Raw genomic sequence first — 26439 nt, 5'->3', positions numbered from 1 at the left:
CAAAAATAATTAATTGATATAATGCAAATCAAGTATTGAAAAAGGATATTGTGCCTGTAGGATGCAGCTCTAATTAGGATATGCCTATCCAAAGAATATTGAAATCGAGAAAAAAAGCGCAATCCTACATAGCAGTTGAAAATATAGGGAACATTTATTGGAAAACAACAAAGTCTTGGTTACTGGACATAAATACTAAAAATACACAGACAATAAATGTATTTATAACAAACACAATTAGAGGGGTAATCCAAGATAAAAATTAATTGGTAAAATACCAAATAAAATGTCCAAAAAGTCTATTGTGGAGGAGTGTATTGCAGATGATGAATCACTTGTACCATAGAACAATAGCAAATAGGGAAGAGTAAAAAAAGCTGTGTATAGTGGTATAATCAGTAGTGGGCTGAAAGATAACCTCCGTATTGAAAAGGTTGCTGAAAGATGACAGGCAGGGCAGATGTAGGGAATAAAGGAAGGATCTCACCACGATGAACCCCAAGGGTCTCCACGTCCCTCCGTCAGCTGCACCAGCGATTGCACGCCGTAAGGTGACCAAGTAATGCTGAACCGGGTAACTAACACTGGAGACACTCTCCTGCTTCCTGTTTCTCCCAGCCTGCCACAGATCTGAAGTTTCAAAGTTGCACTCTGCAATGTGTGATCTCCGTTGTAACAGGAGAATATCAGACTCAGCCGCACTGAATGTAAATCGGTGAACTCCCAATAGGTATATCGGCATAAACTTGAAAGTATTCCACTCCTCACTCTTTGATCCACACTCCTCCCACAAACAACTTCTGGACACAGTGACGTAATTCAACGCGTTTCGTCAGCTGTTGCGCCGATTTCTTCAAGGGTGTGAAGGGGGGCTTCTTTTGGGTATCAGTTTATTATTGGTGTGCATGTGGTAGCTCTTCTGTATTATAATATATATACAAACATACTGTATATATATAAAAAAAAACATTTATATATATATATAATCAAAAACGAATAGACGATACCGTTCTGTGGCTAACAAAATGCGTTTATTTATTATATATATATTGCACATTTCATGCATCATTTCATGTAACTAGCATAGGACTGAAATGTTGATACTTCATTGTACCTATACATCATTTGCATAAGTTCACTGCCGTGTCAACTTGTTCCTTGTTTCTTCACTTTTACAGTAACAGAAATTCATTTACTCGCACTTATCTTAATAATTAATAATTGAAACCTACACATTCATTCTGTCACTTCTCCTCCGCCATTTATTTACTCTATTACTAAGAAAGTTTTACACCCAGCAACAATTAAATAAAGCAACAGAGATAACAGTTTTAAATGGTTTATTGTGTCTGAGTAGGTGTCCTGTTTTTACATTTATTTGACTTTGTGAGTCCGACTTTTGTCTTTTCCCATGAGAAGTTCTCTCGAGTTCATGTTGGGTTTGAATAATATGATGAAACATTTGGGAACAAACATGCAGACCACAAGAGACCAGCTGGAAGACAGGATAGCGAAGACTTCCATGGCCGCTGTGTACTTGCCGCGTGCACTGAGGGAGGCCAGGATAAAGGACACCCAGACACTGAGGAAGGCCAGCATGCTGAAGGTGATTAACGTGGCCTCGTTGAAGCTGTCAGGAAGCTGCCTGGCCAGGAAGGCAACAATGAAGCTAATAGTAGCCAGCAGACCAAGATATCCCAACATGCACCAGAAGACGATGGGGGAGCCCTCGTTACACTCAACGATAATGAACGCAGATTGTGTTTGGGTGTTGTGTTCTAGGAAGGGAGGTGAGAATGAGAGCCAGAAGATGCATAGAAAAGTTTGAATAAGGATGCAGAAAATGACAACAAGATAAGACACTTGAGGGCTGGTCCACTTATTAAGGTTGCTACCAGGCTTGGTGGCCTTGAAGGCAATGACCACCATGATGGTTTTAGCCAAGATGCATGAGACACAGAGGGCGAAGACCATACCAAAAGCTACTTGGCGCATAAGGCACTTCTCAGGGTGGGGGTAACCAATAAAAGCCAAAGAGCAGAGGAAGCAGAGGGACAGGGACCACAAGAGAAGACAACTGAGGGTGTAGTTATTGGCTCTGACAATGGGAGTGTTCTTGTAGTGAATGAAAAGTCCAAGTATGATAACTGGGACTAAAGAGGAGGAAACACTTGTAGCAGCCAAGATGACACCCAATGGCTCTTCATAGGAGAGGAATTCTATGGATTTTGGGAGGCATCTGTCCCGAATTTGATTGGGCCACATATCCCACGGACATTTAAAGCAATGAATAGAGTCTGAAAGAGTGACAGAAATAATTACTGTAATTACAGTATCTATCAAGATATGTTCAGAATTTTTGTTGGCTTTCTAATCTGCTCACCTGTTTGGTTGGAGATCTCTCCTTGAGGACAGAGGACACAATGGAAACAGCAGACAGGCTCTCCTCTCAATGCTGCCTTCCTGAAACCAGGGGGACAACTGTTACTGCAGACGGAGAGAGGGATCTGAAGGAGAATTTGGAACAAAGAAGTGTACTGTATAAGAGGAAGAAATGGCTCGGATACAGTACAATGAAAAGCACAAAGTCTGTCCTGACTTGTTGAGATAGACTGGATGATTGAGATATGATACGTTATCACAAGCACTGCAAGTTGAAGGTTTAGTTATACTATCGAACTGCAGTGGGACAGAGATGGCGTTTTGTAAGTAAATGAATGAGCGGGTACATTAATGTCAAGTGTTTCCAACATTTGTATAATCCCACCATCCCTATAACTCCTCCTAGTTACCCCTTATAACCTCTCCCTATATCTCCTATTGCCCCATGAAAACCCTCCCTATATATCCTCCTATTACAGCTCACTATACATTTATCTCCTCTCCATGGCAGTACCTTACCTCCCTTCCACCTGACGCCCAATGCACGACACTGGCATTGATGGTGAAAACCTGTCCAATGGCAGCTCCGGTATCGTAGCTGCCCACCTTGACCTGTTTTATGCCGCCCTCCAGACTCAGCTGCCAGTTCACTATATCATACACTGCAGGTGGGTCCCCATTCTCATTAAAGTAGAGCTCCCTGCCACTGCTCGTTCTCATGCGCACCTTCTTCACATAGTGCAAGAGCTGCGGAGAGAGTAGGGAGGATATTTTATGTTACATAGGCTCATAGTTATTAAAGACAATGGGGCTTATAAAGGAATGGGAACAAATGAAGTCAACAAAGTAAACTTATTGAAAGCAGTGGGACTCTGCAGCCCAGAGGAGCTGACCATTTACACCCAAAATTGGGTTCAGTACGTCGTCGACATATAACCTCTCCCTAATGCTCATTTTATTTTTCCATATATCTGGACCCTATAACACCTCCTAATGCCACATATAACCACTCTGTATAACTCTACCAATTACCCCATAAAACTGCTCCCTACAACTCCTCCGACTGACCCATATAACCCCTAACTATCACTCATCCTATTACCCCATATTACCCCATTCGTAAAAACTTCCAAGTGGTACATATAACCACCCCTTCTAACGCCTCCTATTTACCCATATTACCACTCCTTTTTAAAAGATACTCAATTGCTCTGAGTACCATCCCCCCCATGATTGTTTCATATAACTATGATGGTGAGGGGGTAACCAGGCTTATTAATAAAGGTTAAACCCACTTGGTTACCCCTGATCCGTGTGTTGAGGTCCTAGAATGTCAGCTCTTGGACTTGACTGTCGTGTATCCATTACTGTGACTGTATGTAAATTATGCGACAAGCAAGACGTTTTGTGTTTTTGCCTTTCCAGGGACGCTAACTAGCAGAGATTGCTGGGCTAAGTGTTTCAGGGGGGGGGGGGGGTTGCGGAGAAGGCCTTTTCAGACTGTAGCTATGTAGTAGGGTCCCCGAGTTACGGGATACCCCAAAGATGTACCCGAGAATCAGGTAAGATTCTCAGGCACATTGAAGCACAGTGCTCCGGTCAAAATCCTAGCCTGGAAACATTCTTGTGACTCACCGCCAGGATTCCCTGCTTCAGCACAGACCAGGAAGGTAAAAAAAGTGCATTGGGGATCATGGTATCCCCAGAATGGTACAGGGGTCTCTAGCATAAGGGGGGATGCCCAGTTCATGTCCCAGACACCCTGAACCTGGAATAGGGGTTCAGGGGGTGCTCCAGCTATGAGATAAAGCTGTGAGGTCTTTATTAGTGTGTAAAGTCTAAAGGCAGGTTTCTATAGTGTGGCAGGGATTAGGTTAGTAAGAGTAGAAAGTATATCATCGTATTCGACCCCTGACCCCTGCAAGGGGACTTAGAAATTGTTAGCACAAGATACAGGGGAGAAGTATATTTTATTAAAGGTTTATATTTAATAGGTACATTATATGTACGTATAACCTGTATATGAACTGTGGGATTTCAAAGTCCGGGGATCCGAGAGACCAGATGGCTACCAAGCTTGGTGCCACTGAGTCTGCTCAGGTACCTTAGTTGAAAGCCTCAGGGATGCCAAGGTGTTAGAACAGGGGGAGTACTGTAGTTATACTTGAGTACCCGTCCTGGTCTAACAAAGGGCTATCCGGCCACCATTTGCTAGGCCCCAGACTCTGAGGAGCCTGGCATCACGGGGGACTCAATATGCTAAGAGGCAGAGGTGCCAGGTTGGCGCATACCCCTTAGCAGAATTGGAAAAGGTACCCACCCGGTATCAGAATACCGGCAAATTGTTGATAGGCTAGCAGAGGAATCTCCACGCAATGATTGGCTGTAGTAGTTTGTGAATGGGACTCTAAAAACCCATAAGAAGCCTTGTAGCCAATCAGGAAGGCAGATTCTAAGCGCCAAACCATCAGCGGCAAATTCAAGATCCGAAAAAGATGCTCTGTACGAAATAGACGTGAGCCGGCTTCAGAAATTCATACTCAAGAAAAGGGGCCAAGTTCTGAAAACGGAACGCAGCGGTCGCGGCTGGAATTGCATGCCGAATTGCGTTCCAAGACTTTTGTAAGTAGCTCCCAGTCATTGGAAAGGACTCGTACAGACTTCATTTGTTAACATTTAGTTCTAGGAAAGTTTTGTTTGTTAGCCCAGATTCCAGTAAGTGTGTTTTTCATTGCAAATTGTGATCCATTGTGTGTATGTCTTTTCGTGGAATAAACTACTGCCTTGTCTTGCTCAATCATATGATCCCGGTATAAAAGGTGTTAATAACCCTGGTCTCCTGTGACAATAACCCCTCCATATAAATCATCCTATTACTTAATAAAACCACTCCCTATAGGGTAGATCCTCAAAAGTCTGTTAAATATTTAACGATACATTAACTTCAGTTAACATCTCCATAAGTTCTAACAGGAATCTTCAAATCTCAGTAATGATGTGCAGTTTTCAGCCATAATGGCCACTTGCGTTAATATACCAAATGTTAGTGCTAATGTATGCAAAAGAGGGGTTCCCTCTACTGATGCATTTCTCCCAGAGCTCTGGTAGCGCAGGGATTTAATGTAACGTTAGTTAGGACAGAGTTAAAGGTGGCATTACTCACATCCAGACCCCGAAATATGACTGTTACTGGGTCAGTATAAGTGTAAACCCACAGTTTGTTCAATCATACCTATTACCTTGTTATTTACTGGGTTATTTCACTCGCCGGTCTTTTTTTATTTTTAGTCTAAATAATGAACTATTCAGGAATCCTGATAGAAGTAAGGCCATCTTTGGGTAAGACAGGCTGGCCCCATGTTATTTGAAGGTAACGCAAAACAGTGCTAACTTCACATGGCATTAAGCCCTATATGCAAATGAGGTATCTAACAACCATTGTTTTTGCATATATTTAGCTTTGTAGTTACCCGTTAAACTCAGTGAAGCTAATAGACATTATCTATTTAGAACCAGAGACGAACATGAACACAGACAGAGCTCAATGCACATCCAGCGAAACTTTATACACGGTACAGTGCCTAAATATACATGTATAGATATCTATTAAATAAAATGGTCTTTTAGTTTAACATTTTGGCCAAATTGTTGTAAGCCCCTGAGTCACTGCACGGCAGACCACATCTCAATTATCTATTTAGGTAACATCACGTTAGTAGCCCAGATTTAATGAGCTTGATGTATCTACCCCTATAATTCTTCCTATTACCCCAAAGTTATGCTCGACCAGTGTAGTACAAAGTCCTAGATGCCAAATTGGTGGCCTGGAGAAATGGAGAGTGGCTGCAGGCTGGGATACCTTTGAGTAGACCAATAGAGTTCTTCAGAGATTAAATCATAATGTACAGAGTTTACCAAACCTCATGCGTTTTTTCTTCAAGTGTAATCTGGCAGCACAGTTACTGTAGAAGGAAACATACTGTATATCTCCTACGGTGATAAGGCTGAACGTGGAGTAGTGAGAATTTACATGTTTCATTCGATCTGTGCTGCCACAGTACAATCAGAGAAGAAACCCTGTAAGGTTTGGAATGCTCTGTGCACTATTATCTCCTCCCTAATGTTGGTTAATCAAAAGGTGTCTAATATCATTTCATTTTACTGTATTATGCTGTTTTGTGTTTATTAAAGATCTCTACCTGCCATGGTCTGAAATTCCAAATATCTGAGCATCTTCCATGTGAGAAAGGTCCTTCTCCATCACGGCAGTCAATCAAATCTTGCAAAGCTTTGGCTACAACACGAACAGCAGTATAGACACTGTAGGTAATCCTTAAACTGGAGACATCATTGTAGAGGTTCTGGATGGTTTCTAAATTTTCAGCTCCCGTACACTGTTTTGTTGATGTTACTGATGAGCCTGTTATGTTGTTCTGGTCTGGGAACTTGCAGCTGAAAGCTTCCTCCCAGAATATCTTCACCCACTCTCCTCCCGTAGACATGGAAAGGTTGATGCTGTTTAGAAACTCTCTAAACCCTGGGATAGTTCCTCTGGGGAGGGCAAAGCCAATTGTTCCAGATAGAAGTCCTGAGTATTTGTCCACTGATACAATGGGGGAGGTAGCCCAAGCTTCACTGGCCAACCATATCTTCCCTGTCACCTTCTGTCTCAACATCTCATCTAAAATGAAGGTCAAGTCAAAATCAGTGGAAAAGATGATCACAGCATTGGCCGTTGACTCTTTGATGACCCGAGCAATGTGTGGAGCATTGCGGTCAGGCTGATTTATCCTGATGTTCTCTGTGAAGGACACACAAGCTCCAGCCTTAAGTATCTCTCGACTGATGACCTGGATGCCCCGTTGCCCATAATCATTGTCTACAGCCACCAGTCCCACCCAGGTCCAGCCAAAGTGCAAAATCAGCTGGGCCAGTCCCTTAGACTGGAAGGCATCGCTGGGGACAGTCCTGAAGAAGGAAGGGAACTGTGTCCGGTCGCTCAAGAGGGAGCTGGTGGATAAGTGGCTGATCTGTTAAGAGGAAGATGTCAGAGAGGTTGATAAACAAAACTGCCTCAGAATTAGTTCCAAATGTTTGGGGGATAAATTTACTAAATTCTCCCAGATGCAAAACTAAAGCATAAGAACTGTACCACATTTATTAAAGGGAAAACCCACAATTACTAAAACGAGATTCCTTCACCGTGTTTGGTGCTGGTTTTACAACAGTTTGGCATCCAGCAGAGTTTAGCATCACTGAATTGCATCTCATGGTGAATATTGCATTAGGTTTAACAATATGCACTGTGTTAACTGGTGCAATAATTTCTGTTACAGCTATGTACATCATGTGATCTGTCTACATATGCATGTTTTACTGACATTGGTTTCCTCTATCCTTGTGTTGATTAAATCTGCCAGGTCTGAGGACACATTAACCTTGACGCCTAGGAGATCAGAGTCCTGCATCGCAATTACCAAGCAGAGAACAATATCTTTATTTACATTGCAAATATCTTCATCTTAAAGGGGCAATCGCTTCTAGGACCATAGTGACCTAATTCCACTGACATATTTTAGGGCTCAGCAGGGGGATGAACATTTTTTCCCCCACTTGTAACCCTCAGACATAGCTAATGTGTCACGAGGGGACTCCTTGAGCGGGTAGGACATCGGTGGCCGGAACAGCGGGAGCGGTCACAAGCAGAGATCAGAGGCCGGCGGCAGATAGCGTAGTCGGGTCACAAGCAGAGGTAAGAGGCAGGTGGCAGATAGCATAGTCGGTCACAAGCAGAGGTAAGAGGCAGGTGGCAGATAGCGTAGTCGGAGTCACAAGCAGAGGTCGGCAACAAGGAGACAGGAACAAGGCAGGGGAGTGGGGACAGGTCTGGGAAAAGGGACTGAGAACAGGGAGCATGGACTGAGACCAGGGAACAAACAGGTACAAGCCAGATTACCAGCAATGGCCTTTAATGGAACAGAACTCAGATACAGAACAGGACGGGTACAGGAACAGATCAGAAGATCAAAGTAAAAAGGACAAACTGAAGCAGGAACTATAAGGACAGAGAACAGAAGCAACAAGGAAAGAGACAGACAGATAGAGGAACCTCAGAGCACAGAAAACAGCAGCACACTCGGTGGACAGAGAAAGGGACTGGGAGGAGAGGGAGAACTATGAAAACATACAGTATGTCAGGCCTATTTCCTGACATAATGCTGAGGTGGGGGCCTGAGTGTCTAATGCAGGTGGTTTTAATCATTTTTCTCTCAGGGCACCCCTAACCACAGTGCTTGGTTGCTGATTCACCTCCACAACAAGACATGGCCAGAGAAAACACAGGACATATAGACTGTCACAGGAGAGATACGGAGAGAGACAGACAGAGTCACAGGAGACAGAAAGACAGTCAGACGGGGCAGGGAGTCACAGGGGGCTAATCAAAGGGGTCAGGGAGTCATAGAATTAAGGAGCAAGGAGTCACAATGGGAAGGGGGTCAGAGGGGGCAGTGAGTCAGAAGAGTCAGAAGGGGAAAAGAGTCAGGAATCAGAAGGGGCAAAGAGTCACAGGAGAAAGAGGGGGTAAAGGGTGACCGAGAGTTAGTGGGGGCAAAGAGTCAGAGAGGGCAGAGAGCCACAGGGGGAAGAGAGTCAGAGGGGGCAAGAGTCAGAGGGGGCAGAGAGTATCAGGGGAAGAGAGTCAGATGGGGCTGAGAGTCGGAGGATTCAGAGTTGGCAGAAAGGCACAGAAAACACACACAACAGGACAGCCACAGAAAACACAAACACACGCCCCTCTCTCCTGCCCATGCTGATTCCCCTCCTGAATGGCTGTTTTATAGAGGAAACTACCCTGCTCTCTCCCTGCTCTGGGAGAAAGAGGAAATTCTGCAACACACTTTTGATCCTCTCAAAGAAATTCAGGGCAGGGCCATGGAACCCCGGTTTGGAACACTGGCCTAACGATACTTAATAGGCCACATGTGGCCTATGGCCAGATGTCCTGAAATAAAGACACAGGGTATTGGTGGTACAATGGTTTTATTTATGCCCTGGGTCAGATGAAATTCCCAGTGATCCTAAGTATAGGATCCCTACACACAAGAAACACAGGCATAAAACATTACAGTCACCAGTAACGCTGGTGTCAGTAGTGAGTGAGCCACCCAATCCTGGGTATGTTGGCTTTGTGATGGTGCTGGCACACCATTGGAACTCGTTGTGTTCTAATTTGTTGCAGGCCTATACTTCACAAAGGGTAATTCAGTACCACAGTACTTTGTAGCCATTGATGGTCCCCTCATATAGAGCTCGAACCCCCAATAAAATCCTGACTTGGATCTGCTGGTTATATCACCATAGGGCACTCGTGATTGAGACTGACAGCACTCAGGCTCATGCAGATATGTCCGCATCTGACATGACCACTCCATCTTAAAGGCTCCTCTCCCTCTTAGACCCACCTCTTTCATGACCTTTGTCATTGGCAACCACCATATTTACCAACAGTCACATGTCCATAGTACATTGGAGAGGAACCTCCTAGGTGGCAGTGGGAGTGTGTTGATTGCATCACACAGGAGGTTACATGAGTTTTATAAAATAGGGTATGGGGGATTGAGGAAGGACACAGAAAGAAAAAGAGGGCCCCATTATATCATCATTACATGTGGTTCCAGCAAAATGACATAGTATTTATCAGCAGTATTATCATGACTACTTATTAATACCTTTTTTGACCAAAATCTGACACCTTTAAATATTTTTTATATTTTTTTTGTAAAGTAAGACTTGGGAGGGGTTGCATTTTCTCTGACTGCTATGTTTTGAGTGATGTCCCGATTAAACAGCAAGAGACAATTTCAACACCTCCCCTTTTCTTTATTGGCTCTCTAATAAGGGCATGTCAGGATAGGGGTAAAGTAAACACTTGATTGACAAGCACTCCAATTCAGAGACCCTTAAAAAATTCAATCCAGCAGACTATGTAGAATTTCACGTGTAATACACTGGCAGATTATGTGGAATTGCACGTTTAATACACTGGCAGACTATATTACCTGAAATGCTTATGCTGTAATGATTATATCAGCACGATAGACAGCAAACTCAACCTTACCTGCGGATATCGGTACAGCCCCAGGATATGAGCCATCATAATGGTGTATGTAGATGTAGAGTGGCCGACAACAGCTGTCAAGGGGACACCTCGATAGCACCTGTAATTGGGCACAGGCGGGCCATGCCCAGTGAGCACATGTAGGGTTCCTGCTATTGCCCACTGTAGCACAGTACATGAGTCATAGATATGGAGGCCTAACGTGATGTTGGGTAGAAGGTCTAAGTCCATGTTGATCTCCTTCACAGCAAACCTCATGGCCTGGGAATACTGGTAATAATCAAAACGAAACCTAGACATGAAAGCGAGGTTCGGGAAATTGGATGAGGCAAGTTATCTGTCAGGATATTTCGAGGATTAAACCATTCGTTTTAGATTAACGAGTGAAGAATGAGGGTGTATAGATAAAATATGACATGACAGTTAAGGGTGAAGAAAAAAGTATGTGCACTCACAATAACAAGGAGATCTCCATGGGTACACAGGAATCCCCCACTGAATGGAGGTTTAGCTGGAGGTTAATCTAGAACACACTCTGAGGGACTTAGTAATCAGAAAGTACATTATTTTAAAAGGAGCGACGTTTCGACCAGGACAAAGGTCCATGTTAGAACTGAAACGTTGATCCTCGTACAATAAATGTACTTTATTGATAACTAAGTTTCTCACTGGACAGCCGCTCTCTATGTTATATAATCACAACAACAAACAGTAAAGGGTGCATGGAGGCAGAGTAGTGTGGGTCGGTACTAGAATAGCATGGAGGGAGGTGTAAAGCAGGATTGAGGATGTAAGAGAGCTCGGTGTGAGGGTCTGGAGCAAAAAAATCAGAGGGGGTTGCAGGGCAGGATTAATATCCAACGAGAGTTGTATGTATGTACTGGTAAAGCAGGTAGGTATGCGAATTGACGAACAGGGAAAAAACCTGAGTCCGTAATGGGTATACAGTAGGTAAACAAATAGCAGATGTCTTATACGTGGTATTGAACTTTTAACCCATTAAACATGGCACTGTCATTAGGTCACTTTGCTCCAACGTGGAAGTGACCCTTTAACCTAGTGGAACACGTCATTGTCAGGTCACTGTCCCTCTATGTGGAACTGACCCTTTAACCCAGGGGTGCACAATCTTTCCCCGCTGCACCCCCTGCCTGCTCTCTCTCCCTGCTGCCCCTCCTTACCTTATGTTCAGCAACAAATGATGCCGCAGGGTCACGTGACAGGACTTTGCCATGGCAACGTGACATCATGTGACATCACAGCAACATTTGCCATGGCGACGCGTCGCTGAAGACAAGATAATGATAGTTGCAGAGGCCTCACTCGATCCCCCAGAATTAACTTTGAATGCCTTTAGCGAAGAGCACAGGACCTCTGAAACCAACATGTCCCCTGAAAAAATTTGCGCTCCCCCTGGGAGACACACACCCAAGTTTGTGCACCCCTTCTCTAACCCATTAAGCACATCACTTTCATTAGGTCTTCTATATGCAACACATGCAGCACTTATCTGAGATCAGACTCCAAAAGAATGTTCATGGTTCCAAGGTTCAGCAAAGTATCTGGTCGCTCCTCCTCTTACCGTGCACCCCAACATTGGAACAATCTACCAGAGACTCTCACAGCCACCACCAGTCTAAGTTCTTTCAAAACTAAAGCTGTCTCACTTTAATCTGGTCTGTTACAGTTACATACACCTATAATATATTATCTCTAACTGAGCATGCAATATCTTGTATATAATGCATATCATGTTCACTTATGTAACTATGTATTTGTAACCATGTATTATTTGTCATCTTAACTCTATGCCCAGGACAAACTTGAAGACGAGAGGTAGCTCTCAATTTATTACTTCCTGGTAAAACATTTTATAAATAATTAAACAAACATTTGAAACTGTCAGTTTAACCCAATAAACATGTCCCTGCCATTAGGTCGCTTCTACGTGGGACTGACTATTTAACCCATTAAACACGTCCATGTAATAATGTCACTTATCCCCTTACATGGGATTGACCCTTCAACCCATTAAAGATGTCACTGTCATTAGGTCACTTTGCTCCTACATGTTGCTGGCACCCATTAAATATGTCCTGGTCATTAAGTTACTTTGCTACCAGGTGTCACTGACCATTTTAAAGATGACCTGAACACATTTTTCCAGGCAGATTATATAGAAATACATCTTACATTTTGCAGACGACCGGGGCGGGTTTCTCTGTGAAACTAATTTTGGGATATATTTTGTCCCCATGAATGTGTAACACCCCACCAATTACGATGTCTCCAGCCTCCACAATCCCCCTGAGTTCGGTGTTATTGAGGCTGCACCCCAGCGTGAATGGTGTAGTGTAGAATAGCATAGGGTGCCAAATGGTCCAATAGAAAAATGGCAGCATTTTTTGACATCCCAAGACTGTAGGATCATGAATGTGATGTCTCCGGGAACTGCACAGGATAAACACTGGCCCTAGGAAAAGGAGAGACTCGTCATTCACATAATTCAAAGCTGTGCTAATTTTGAAGTTAATAATCATCCTTTTGCTCACCTTCTCAGTCCTGAGGGGTTATATGGGGAGAATGGAGGTGTGTGTGGGGAGAGACAGTACAGGAATAGAAAAGAGGGCTGCAGGGCCGATGGATGCGCAGTGAATGAGTGTCTGGTGGTGGGTGGTTTTGTAAAAGAATAGCAGAGAGGACTGCAGGGCTGATGGAGGTGCAGTGACAGAGGTGTGTGTGTGTGTGTGTGTGTGTGTGTGTGTGTGTGTGTGTGTGTGTGTGTGTAGTCAGTACAGGTATAGCAGAGAGGGTTGAAGTGCAGGATGGTGGCACAGTGACAGAGCTGTGTGTGATGGGTCAGTACAGGAATAGCATTGAGGGTTGCAGGGCCGTATGGGGGTGCAGTGACAGGTGTGTGTGTGTGTGTGTGTGTGTGTGTGTGTGTGTGTGTGTGTGTGTGTGTGTGTGTGTGTGTGTGTGTGTGTGTGTGTGTGTGTGTGTGTGTGTGGTCAGTACATGGGGAGGGGGAGAAAAGAGCAAAGAAGAAAACTCTAGTTACAGAGTTTGAGCCTCCAGAGAAATGATGTATACAAGAGAAAACCTAGTATATAAGCACTCGATCACGGCTAGATGCATAATGATAATATTAAAATACTTTATTGGCAAACAATGAATAAAATAATGGGGTTTAAAATATAATATATCAAACAGCACGTGACTGTAATCTATTGTAACGTAACTGTAATAGTTAAGTAGAGTGGGAGATATCTGAGAGTGAAGAAGAAAGACCTACCACCTCAGAAAACAGTACACCTGGACCCAGAACCTCAATTGCTCATTACCTTCCTCAGGTCTCTTTTTTAGAATAGAGACAACCCAAAGAGGGCAGGAAAAAAGAAAAAGAAAAACAAGGAGAGGGAAAGGTATGGGCTCTAAGAAGCGAGAATACCAATTCCTCAAAAAACAGAAACAAAAAAACGAGAGGCTACCAGGGTTATTAGAATGTGCCGAACACCAAATCACAAATCTCTCGGACAGAATACTGGACGAGAACCATATAAAAGTCCTCAAACGTGATCTATCCTTTTCACTATCCAACAATATGAACATCTTTGAAAGGGTCAAAGATGTAAATCTATTTGCTCGCAAACTCAAACTACATAATATGTACAGATCTAGGGATAGGAGAATAGCAATCCGTGAAGGTGTCCCTATACCTGATGCTAGGGAAACTAAAGCCCTAGATGATCTTATAGCCCTACTGGCCGAATCTGAAAGGCCACCGGGTGAAGGGCCTTTCACTGATCTTAGGCCCAAATCCAAATTCATGCCCTATGGGGACCAGTATGCCCACATCGACACATTTGTAAACATGGTCACCAAAGACCTTGAATCTCTCCGAAGGACTAAGCAACTTGTTAACCTTAGTAGAAGTGAAAAACAAGCCCTCAAAGAATAAGCAGACGATAAGAATATTGTCATCAAGCCATCCGATAAAGGTGGCAATTTGGTAATCTTAAGATCAAAGGACTATGAGAAGGAAAATATGAGGATTTTGTCAGACCGGGCCTGCTATGAGATTTTAGAGACAGACCCAACTTTGAAATTCAACAAAGAGTTGATTAATATACTCAATAAAGGTCTTACTTTAATACTAATCTCTGAAAAAGAATATAATTACATCCTGGTCAGGACACCCAAAGTCGCCACTTTCTATATCCTTCCAAAGGTGCACAAAAACAAAACACCGCCCCCAGGTAGACCAATAGTCTCCGGGATTGGCGACAGAAAAAGCTAGCTCATATGTGGACAAGATCTTGAGACCCTTTGTCACTACTCTGCCCTCATTCATTAAGGACACAAAACATGTCCTTAAGAAACTAGAGGGCATCTCAGTGGCAGATGACTGTATCCTAGTAACCCTTGAAGAGGGACTATACTCTAGCATCAGACAGGATCAGTGAATAAGGGCGGTCAATCACTTCCTCAGTACACGCAGTCAGTATCACCATAATCATAACAGCTTTACTGGGGAACTATTACAATTTTTCCTACAAAGAAACTATTTTTGGTTTAACAAAACCATCTATCACCAGATACAGGGCACAGCCATTGGCACGAAATGTGCCCCCACATATGCCAACCTGTATCTGGGGTGGTGGGAGTCAACAGTGGTGTTCTCAGAAGAACTTGAACACATCACCACACATGTGGAACTATGGCTTCGATTCATCGATGATGTGCTAATAGTGTGGCGAGGGTCTGAGGCTACGCTCAAACAATTCATAGAGATCCTTAACATCAATGATCTCAACCTACGTCTAACTCTAGATTACAGCTCTGAGCAAATTTGCTTTCTTGACCAACTGATCTCCAAGGGTGACAATGGCCTTTTGGAAACAACGATCTATCACAAAAGCACAGCCAGTAACAGTATCCTTTTGGCCAGTAGCCATCACCCCAAATCCCTGATAAAATGAATACCGGTTGGACAGTTCCTCCAACTGAGAAGAAACTGTAGCAATGACAAAGACTTTGAACACCAGGCTATCGATATGAAAAATCGTTTCACAGCAAGGGGGTATAGCCAAAAAACAATAAAGTAGGCCTACAAGTGGGCAAAACACAAAGCCAGATCAGAACTGGTCAACAATAAACTCACCAAATCAGACCAGAAAACAGTAAGATTCATAGGCACCTTCAATAAACAACGGAAGGTGGCTAAGGAAGTCTGACATAAACACTGGCACATACTAAAGGCCGACGAAGACCTATGTGATTCTATACCTCCCTATCCTGCTATGGTTAGCAGACGGGCTAGGAACTTGAAAGATCATCTGGTCCATAGCCACTATACTGTGGAAACACCCAGGGCAACCTGGCTACCACCCCGTGTTGACGGCTCTTTCCATTGCCAAAGGTGTAAAGCCTGTCAGTATGTAACTGTATCCAAAACTTTCAGCAACCACAATAACTCAAAGCAATTTAACATACGCAAGTTCATAAATTGCAACACCACAGGAGTTATTTATATGGGGACCTGCAAGTGTGGGAAGAAGTATGTGGGCAAAACACGCCGTCAATTCAAAACACGAATTTTGGAACACATAGGATCAATACGCAATAAACTGGATACCCCTGTTGCTAATCATGTAAATAGATGTCAACATGGGGACTTGAAGGCAATATCCTTTGTGGGAATAGATCAATTTTCCCTGGGAATCAGACGGGAGGTCTGGGATACTGAACTGCTAAAGATTGAGTCAAAATGGATATACACTCTGGGAACACTAAGCCCATTTGGACTCAATGAGGGGTTTGTTTTCAGCCCCTTTACCTGACTCTGTCCATTTTGCAACAGATCATTGCGGTTACCCCTTCCCCTTTCTCCGTACCATATACTTGATTTCCAGCATTTGTTTAGCCTCCAACTCTGCCTAAAATGAATACACCAAGACTCACATATTGTGCAATTTATTTATTTATTATGGCTGATATTTTATCATCCAGGTATAGCCATCATCCTATCTATACCATTTCTATTACCACAGTGACTAACCATCACTGACACCAATGAATATTATATCCTATTAATACGTTAACCCCACATCCGTGAGTACTTATTACAGTATTTGCTCACCTGAATATGTTTCCTTGCCATAGATACCCAGCCCTCAATGCCTAACTCACTGACATATTAAGTGTCTAGTGCATAAGGGCAATCGGGTCTGGCTATCCTGAGTTGCTACAAGTATCAGACCACCTACTGTGCACTTCTTGTAGTGGGACATTTCATCTGTTCAGATTCAGCAACTTAGGGGTTAATCGTTTTCACAGCCATACCTACAGTGACTATATAAACCTTCATTCACATACAGGGACCTCCCCTTTACGTGCCCTGAAGAAGCGTTCACACGTGAAACGCGCGCATCGGCCACACACCCACTCACACACGCAGGAAGCTTTCATTTTGAATGCAGCATTCATTGATATTGTTTCAAAGCTGCAAACTCCTAGCGTCCTGCGTTCTTTTGTTACCTTGATCCTGCGTGTCACACTTAGCACTGCAGGATCTCTCTGATCTCAGGGGCCATTTACAATTCCACTATTCTAGTTAGGCATGTCCTCGAGCATATCAGCGCTGATATATTAATGATCAGCGCTGATATAGGGGACAATGCGCTACAAGCTATGCGTTATTCTGTATGTCCTACCTGCTGTACTTACCTGCTAACATTGTGTACTTCCTTGTTTGGGGGGGTCCGTGTGGGATATCGGTCTACACTGACCTCACCGCTGCACGGTACCTGCCTCCTGCTGGGGACTTGCTCGATCAGCTGTTCATGCCGGTATTGAGGAAGCATAAGCATTTTTTTTCCCCTCAGCCTAGTAGCCGATCCATATGATTAACCTATGCTACCTATGTCTGCATTGAATACATTAGTACCCTATTGAGGATGTTCTAATTGGCTAATTAATTGCCAATTCCTGTATTTCCTTGCTCACATGGCCTAAGGGGTCATATCCCTTTAAGTGCTTCCTCTCGTGCTACCCTTCACGGACAACAGCTCTTAGTGTCGGGTGTCTAGGGGTTACTTACCAGCCACTCGTCAAACAGGAGCCACTCGGAATCCAACAGGTAGCTACATATACAGTATACAATTTTGCATTGTTTTTGCCTAGGTATATCAATATTATATATACCACATAGTGTCTCTGCATATTCTCCACACAAGTGGATATATACTCCCTGCTTCTACTCAAGTGTAGGTGGGTGTACACAGAACGTTTAATTTTCTTGCTCTCTGATAGTAAATACCCAACATCTATATATTTGCTTGAGACATTATCTCAATAATGGTCTTACCATGGCCCTACCTCCACATTTTTAGGAGGCTTCATTCACAGCATAGGATCCTGAATATCTATCAAAGACCCCCATATGTTTAATCTACTTAACTATTACAGTTACGTTACAATAGATTACAGTCACGTGCTGTTTGATATATATTTTATTTTAAACCCCATTATTTTATTCATTGTTTGCCAATAAAGTATTTTAATATTATCATTATACATCTAGCCGTGATAGAGTGCTTATATACTAGGTTTCCCTTTTCTCTTGTATACATCATTTCCCTTACCTAGTCAGCACCTCACCGTGGTTCACAATTTAGCTGTGCGGGAGTTCTCTCTGTGTGTAGCCTCCAGAGAAATGCATGAAGAGACACAAGCCAGATACAGAGGAATCGTCTGCTGGGGGCAGTAATACTGAACAGAGACAAGCTTCAGGCACAGATGGTGCAACAAAGGTCCCAAGCACTCACAATGTGAGGAATAGTGAGACCATTACAAAGCAGGTTCCTGCCATGGATGGGGAAGCTGGCAGCAGCAGTGGAGAAGTGGGGAGGTCACTACCAGCCACAGACAGTGCAGCATAAAGGAGCGTACCAGGAAAAGCTGAAAGCTGAGGAGAGAAGAAGGTGGGCAGAGCACGGGGTCTGCATGGAGAGGTGCCAGTACTGGCCCAAATTTCACCAGTTACTCCCATCTTCCAAGCCCTACAGCCAAGCGGATAAAGGTGGTGAGACTGCGATATAAAAATTTCAGGGAAATCCCAGATAAATGCTTTATTACCCCATGTAACCAGGACAATTATGTAAGCTTCAAAAGGAGTGAGCTGTGAGAAGCATTTTAGCACAGGTTTGAGGACTTGAAACTCACAAACCTGTGGAAACACTTTGTGGCCATTCCTGGGAGTCATCCGGCAACTACATTAGTGACTGTTATATTCCCTAACGAGGTTGTTACTAAACAGGACATTATATATTGGTTACAGAGACAATATACTTTACTTTCTGACCTGGAAAAGATAGAGGAGATCTGGGAAGGAGGGTGGGTGTGGGCTGTATGTGTAAGGTTAAACTGTGGGGAAAATGTGGTATTGCTCACAATCCCCCCAAATCCTTCTTTATTGGGGGGGACAGAAGGGTGCGTTTCTACAGTGACCCAGCCCAGGCTTTGCTTTCAGTGTACATCCAACAGACAGTTAAGTGCAGACTGTGACACAATGAGGTGCAGTCAGTGTGGGATTCTGGGCATATTCGTTCTCTATCCTAATGTTGTAATGTGTAATTTGTGTGGGTGACAAAATCATTCTTTTAGGGAGTGTCCTGAGGCAGCACATAATAATGACCCCAAGGACAGTGAGAAGGCCCCAGCGGAGGAGACACCTGTATTGGATGACACCCGGGGAGTTGTTCAGCACTCATCCTTGTTACAATGTAATGAGATAAATGAGCTTGGGAATAGATCTCCAGACTCATGTGAGGCCCCCAAACATAAAGAGGAGAGCGCTGATATGGATAAATCCTCTGAGCAGGGGCCAACGGGGGCAGGATAGGGTCAGGAGCCAACAGGGAAAGAGGGGAGCAGGAGCCAATGGGGCAGGAGGTGAGAAGGAACCAACGGGGCAGGATGGGAACAGGAGCAAACGGGAGCAGGAGCCAATAGGACTAGATGGAAGCAGGAGCCAGAGGGGGCAGGAGGGGAGCAGGAGCCAAAAGGGGCAGGATGGGATCAGGCGTTAACATGGGCAGGAGGGGAGAAGGAGCCAATTGGGGCAGGAGAGGAGCAGGAGCTAATGGGGCAGGATCTAAGAGAGCATATAAATACAACAAAGGCCACGCTGTGGAGTTACAGATATTGGGGATCCCCACCGAGAATACTTTTCATGCACTAACCTGGGGGGACATTTCAAATAATATGGAGGAGGGAGAAACGCCACAAGCCCCAAATGTGAGGGAGGGGAGTAGGGAATAGCAGATACTGTGAAAGAGAAAGATGTGCCCTCCCACTGGCCCCATGCAGGCTATTCAGGTTTCACTGTGACACCATGCAGCCTATTCAGGGCACACTGTGGCCCCATGCAGCCTATTCAGGGCACACTGTGGCCCCATGCAGCCTATTCAGGGTGCACTGTGAATGGTAACAGTATTACATTTCCAATTCCCTGTGTTATCGTTTTCAAAAAGCTACAAAAAGTGGAGTTATGGCATCTACTTTTTACAGGAAAATAGACTGAGAACAGCATGTGTCATCTTTAATTCTGCGAGGGATTGGAGAGAAGGGGCATTCTTTTCGGCTAATGTGCCTGATATGATGGAGTTGGGTTTTTATTTCAGATTACATGTCAGTGAACATATAAGTGACATTTCACCAGGTCGGTGTTTATGAATTGACATTGTAAATTGATAATACACATTATAGATTGATTAATGTTTATCAACTTAAAAAAAAAGTTTGAAGAAATTCTTATTTGAGCAACTAAAACCCTATTTATTTACACGTCAAACAGTGCTGGAGATTTCCATTGTGTAACATGTAATCCGGATCGTTCAGAGAAACAATTAAAGGTGTCATATGATGCAGTTTTTTTTTTAAAATAAAATGTGTAGAGATGCAAACCTTGAGGAAGACTATAAGACCGTGTTTCAGGACAAGCCGGGGTACAGCTCTAGTAGGGGGAATGCAGTAGTCATATAGATAGAATTGATGTGATGAGTGCTGTTGAAATTGGTGCAACTAGTTTAAAGCCAACAGCATTTACTGATCCTCTCTTACTAGAGGCCACTATTAACCATAAGAAACCATATGTATAGGTAGAGGAGTTTGGAAATTAATCTCTAAACTGTTAGAGTAGACATCCTTGAAGCAGCGATTAAAAACTTTTCTGATAAATAGGATTTCTAAGCAGTTTTTTTTATATGCAGGATGGTGGGAAAATGTCAAATTAAGAAGCTAGGGTTTGTATGTCGAATACACAACATAAGTACATTCAGCTGAGAAATAAACTTACAAAATTGTTTTTAGAACTATAATTGGGGAGAGAAGGTTTGGGAAAGGAGATAGCGGAAGTTAAGAGAAAAATGCTAAGGTCTATTATAACAGGTATAAAATTCTACAGGAGGAGAGAAATGTTGGGACTATCTCCAGACTTTTCTCCAGACCCCTTTGTGTCGTGTAAGGGGAGGAAAGAGAGTAAAATAATTCCTGGTCTGTTAAATGAGTAGGGCAGACAAAACAGGAGAATACAAGATCTAGTCTCAAGTCCCCGCACTGAGTGAGATAGGGCAGTTACCAACCCTTGATAAGGAAGAGACACAAGCCTTTATAAGACCCATGAGTAACTCCGAGGTAGATGATGCCATAGCACCTTAACAATTAAAGAAAACTTCTGGATCAGATGGACTAACTGCAGAGTTTTATAAATGCTTCAATGATATTTTAGTTCCACACCTAGCTCAGCTTTATGATACCATTTTAGTTTCCCAAGAACTAGGAAACTCCCAGCAGAAATCCTTATTACAGTAGTATTATTATATACAAATGGTAGTAAACATGATTTGAAAAATTGGACACCTGCAGCGTTATTAACCGTTGACTGATTTTAGCTAAGAATTTGTTTATAAAGTTAAGTAGTGTGTCAGATACACTGGGTAGTGAGTGGCAGGACTGTGCAGTGAAAGGGAGCAAGATATTTAATGACCTGTTATTGGTAAGAGACATTTTTGCGTACAGGATGGAGGTGCAGCGACAGAACTGTGTGGCTGCATTGGAAGGATGGGGTTGCAGTGACAGAGCTGTGTGTGTGTATGTGTGTGTGTATGTGTGACTGCATGGGAAGGATGGAGGTGCAGTGACAAAGCTGTGTGTGAGTATGTGACTGCATGGGAAGGATGGAGGTGCAGTGACAGAGGTATGTGTGCAGTGACAGGATACACTCACCTCTTCTTGCTCTGTCTGATACCATTTCTATATTAAAGCCCCTTTTTATACAGGGGTAGAATTTGCTGTTAGGGAATTTCAATTCCCCTTGAGAATAAATAAGCAGTAATCCCTCCCACTGCTGGAATAAACAGCATTACAGTGCAGAACATAACATGAGAGAACATACATTGCTACCTCGGTAGCGCTGAAAGGGTTATAGGAATTTTTTTTAATGAGATAATGAGATAATTTTATGTGTACGCTTTGGGACTGCTTGTGTGAGAATAACAACTTCCTAACAAGGCAGCGGACTTTGGAAACCTTCTGCCTTGTGTAGTTGTTATGGTCTAATAAACTGTTTAATTATCTGAACTATGTGAATTTCATGTGCAAACTAAAATGTGGAAGCATTTATTAAGGGGAGTTTGGCACTGCTGCTGGCCCGCGCTGTATCTGTACTGTGTATACTGTACATGTCATGGTGTAGTAGTGTCTGTGAGGGGGAGGCTGGCACTGCCGCTGCCTGCACTGTACCTGTATGTTGGTACATGTCATAGTGTAGTAGTGTGTGAGAGGGGAAATGTTTTTTTTTATTTAATACAAAATACAATTATTTACAAATACACACAATATTTCCAGAAATCCATCCTGAGAATCACATAAACATTACATTTTATCTTACAGAGATTCCTTTTCAAAGAGATTTAAATGCATCTCTCGAGTCTCTCAGATTCCCTCTGTTATATACTCTTTGGGGCCTATGCACTAAACTTCGATGAGTTTAGTGCATTGCCGAGCGGTTTGCATTTTCTACTGCACTATAAAAAAATGTGTGTCAAAATGGTATTCACACCTTATCGCTCTTAAACTGTTTGCTTAAACTGCAACAGCTGCTTTGAGAGAGTGGCACAGCTCTTACAGGCGATTGTGCAGATTGAATGTACATTTTTAATAACCTAGTATTGTAGTAGGGGGTCTCCTGAGCTGAACCGCATTAATTTCGACCTCGGGGACCACCTGATTCAAGAGTTAGAGGCCCCAACATGGGGTGCTGGTATCTCCTGCGTATTTAAATCTCCCGGTCACGTGACACGGAAGATTTAAACAATGCCAGTATATACCGGCACCCCATAACGGGGCCTGTAGCTCAGGAAGCAGGGGATCCCCGGAACTGAAATGAATGTGGTTCATCTCCAGAGAATGCCTGCTACAATACTATATTATTAAAATTAACATTGAAACAGCTTCAATTCCTTAGCGGCCAGCCACTGAGGCAATGAAGGGGTTAAGCCACAGTACCTGGTTTATTGGGCATAGAGGGGGTGGTTAAATGGGTGTTATTTGCCAAGAATGGGTGGTTAGGCCTAACAGGAAGGTTGTGGGAAGAGTAACCCATTCATTACTATAGCGGGATAACTGCTATGGTAATGAAAAGGATTAACCCCTCTGGGCCACCCACCAGGTAGCTTAACCACTCATCCTGGGCCATATACTTCTATTCAACCACTCTACCCCAATAAACATTAAAATACTACAACCCTTTACCGCTAAGGTAATGAAACTGACTGCAATTTTTTTTTTCTGCATAGGATTGAATCCGGAACCTGTGTGGACCCCCTGGAGACTCCCGGAATCAATCTTATGCAGTAAAAATAAAAGAAACTCCTTTAGCACCAGCCTTTACTTGGCTAGAAAAGATTGCAAGTTTTTATAGTACTATATGCATTTTGAAGTTTAGTGAATAGCAAGTTCTGGCAAAAACAAAGCGAGTTTGGGCTTTTTGGGGGCTTATCCCACTACTTGTTATAGCCAAGTGTTATAGTACTATAAAATCAATTTTAGAGCGAAATTGCCCCGTTATTGGAGCTTTGTGAATACAGTAGCTGCACACGCAAGAATGCACTAAAAGGCCTCTGTAACAGGGATTTATCACTGTTGAGAAAAACTCTGTAAATCCCAGCAGTGTGCTGGTTAATTGCACAGGCAATCAACCACACACCACCTGGCTGATTAGGACTGTTGGAAAAAGCCTGATCTACGAAACAGGAAGGAGATTTCCTTAGCCCACAACTGGACTGACCAGAGGAAAAGATGTCTTGATGCACACAGAAGGACTGTATGGTGACAGGAAGACAAGGGGACAAGACCTCTTCTATACCTGGACACAGACATTTTCACAGCACACAAGGGAGCAGACCCAGGAGAGCAGAGAGGCCTTCCCCATACAGCTACAAGAACAGATAAGAGACTTTCTTGTTTAGGACTGTTGTCTCTCTCTCTCTCTCTCTCTCTCTCTCTCTCTCTCTCCTCTCTCTCTCTCTCTCTCTCTCTCCTCTCTCTCTCTCTCTCTCTCTCTCTCTCCTCTCTCTCTCTCTCTCTCTCTCTCTCTCTCTCTCTCTCTCTCTCTCTCTCTCTCTCTCTCTCTCTCTCTCTCTCTCTCTCTCTCTCTCTCTCACTCTCTCTCTCTCTCTCTCTCTCTCTCTCTCTCTCTCTCTCTCTCTCTCCTCTCTCTCTCTCTCTCTCTCTCTCTCTCTCTCTCTCCTCTCCCTCTCCCTCTCTCTCTAGCCTATAAAGTAAAGGTAAAAAAAAATATCGCCAGGCCATTTATATCGCCGTTTTTTGGAGCGTTGCTATCACGGTATTCAGAAAACCTTTATTACCTGTCATAGCAAAAATTCCCAAAACAGAAGATAAAGAAGATCAAGAAATAATGACAGATGAAGATAGAAGAAGCTGAATAAAGATAGAAGAAAGAAGATTTGGGTACCTGATCTGGATCTTCATGGCGGATGCCATCAGATGCTGTTTGAGGCCCTGGTACGTGAGCTTCCTGTTTCCCCGGGAGTCGGAGGGCCAGTGCTTCTAATGGTAAATAATATATTGCATTTTTTTAAATGTATTTTTTTTACAGGTTTTTACATACAGTACGATGTATTTTTATTTTTTATTTTTTGCACATTGACTAATAATGTATTAAACTGTACCACTTTAGGGTACAGATCAATACATTATTAGGACAATCATTTTTTGGCATTTCTTGCTTTGTATTCATGTTAATTTTTGCGATGTCAGTTTATTATTTGATGGCATTGTTTGGTATTTTGCTGCTTTATTTAAATAAAATGTGGGCGATTGATTTTCGAATGTAATTAATGATGTCTTGTGTTGGATAATGTGTTTGATGGTTGTGTTTCAGATATTTTTTAATAATTAATTTCTTTGTAAGTTAATGTTTCAATTAATTCATTGCTGTTGTATGAATTAATTGTTTTAATTGGTTTGAAATAATTCCGAGTTGTTTTAATAATTAATTGTTTTGATTGGTTAATGGTTTAATTAATTCATTGTTGAACTGGTTATTGCTTGTATTAATTGGAAAAGCTGGTTTTTACTGTATTTAGTGAATTGTGTTTTTTTGAAGTTTTGTAAAGTTTTATTATTGTGTGTTTGGAGCATTAATGTATTTTGATTAGGGTGCCCATTGAGTGCGATAGTGGCTTATCATGCCCATATTACTCAATGGGTACAAGGTGGGTATAGTGGGTCCGGGGTGTGTGGTTAGGCCTCCTGGGTTGGTAGCGTGGCAGGGTGGGTTAACCCCTTAATGACTATAGTGGTTATTAACTGCTAAGGTGATTAAGCGGTTAGGGGCCATTAGAATGTATTTAATATGTATGTATGCTTTCTGGCAACGGAGGACAGGGACTTGCAGTATCGTGATCATATTGCTGTGGTAAGTAGAACTATATTTATTTACTTTATTTATGCTGGTTAATGTTGTGTTTAATAATGGGCAAACAATCTATTATCCATATGTGGATAATACCGTATTTCCTCGATTCTAAGACGCACTTTTTTTCCCAATTTCACATCTCTGAAATAGGGGTGCGTTTTAGAATCGATGTACTAAAAAAAAAAAAAAAAAAAAACCTGCTTGGGGGCGCTGCAGACGGAGGGCGTGCAGCTTTCAGCGTTTTAACAAAAAGCGCGGTAGCCGTCTGCTTGAACCACGGCCCCCCGCCCGCTCTCCCCCTTGTCTCAGTTGGTTGCTTGAAGTGCTGGCCCCCCCTCTGCGACCCACAGCAGTGCGGCTGTAGCGGCACCACCAGCTGACCGTCCCTGACTGCTACTCACAGCTTCCAGCCCAACGAGCCCTCTGCTACTCACAGCTTCCAGCCCTCTGCTACTCACAGCTTCCAGCCCTCTGCTACTCACAGCTTCCAGCCCTCTGCTACTCACAGCTTCCAGCCCCCTGCTACTCACAGCATCCAGCCCTCTGCTACTCACAGCATCCAGCCCTCTGCTACTCACAGCATCCAGCCCTCTGCTACTCACAGCATCCAGCCCTCTGCTACTCACAGCATCCAGCCCTCTGCTACTCACAGCTTCCAGCCCCACGAGCCCTCTGCTACTCACAGCTTCCAGCCCTCTGCTACTCACAGCTTCCAGCCCTCTGCTACTCACAGCTTCCAGCCCTCTGCTACTCACAGCATCCAGCCCTCTGCTACTCACAGCATCCAGCCCTCTGCTACTCACAGCATCCAGCCCTCTGCTACTCACAGCTTCCAGCCCTCTGCTACTCACAGCTTCCAGCCCTCTGCTACTCACAGCATCCAGCCCTCTGCTACTCACAGCTTCCAGCCCTCTGCTACTCACAGCATCCAGCC

General features: G+C 43.4%; 1 protein-coding gene across 3 annotated transcripts; it reads right to left on the bottom strand.

Annotated features, from left to right (window-relative positions):
- Positions 1-554: 554 nt before the first annotated feature.
- LOC142470695 (extracellular calcium-sensing receptor-like) lies at positions 555-26032 on the bottom strand. Of its 3 annotated transcripts, none has more exons than XM_075577330.1 (8): positions 25940-26032; positions 24540-24634; positions 12695-12974; positions 10502-10793; positions 6582-7412; positions 2902-3129; positions 2384-2507; positions 555-1778 (listed from the first exon to the last, which is right to left on the bottom strand). In XM_075577330.1, the coding sequence occupies exons 3-8, from the start codon at positions 12901-12903 to the stop codon at positions 1375-1377; spliced, it is 2088 nt and encodes a 695-aa protein (XP_075433445.1). In that variant the 5' UTR covers positions 12904-12974; positions 24540-24634; positions 25940-26032; the 3' UTR covers positions 555-1374. The 3 variants fall into 3 exon arrangements, with proteins under 3 accessions (XP_075433445.1, XP_075433443.1, XP_075433444.1); XM_075577328.1 differs by having other exon boundaries at positions 556-2297; XM_075577329.1 differs by having other exon boundaries at positions 556-2297; positions 10502-10601.
- Positions 26033-26439: the final 407 nt, after the last annotated feature.

Source organism: Ascaphus truei, chromosome 20, assembly GCF_040206685.1.
Source record: "Ascaphus truei isolate aAscTru1 chromosome 20, aAscTru1.hap1, whole genome shotgun sequence".
Taxonomy (NCBI): domain Eukaryota; kingdom Metazoa; phylum Chordata; class Amphibia; order Anura; family Ascaphidae; genus Ascaphus; species Ascaphus truei.
Note: the sequence above shows the minus strand (reverse complement) of the source record. Positions and strands in the feature narration are given on the sequence as shown.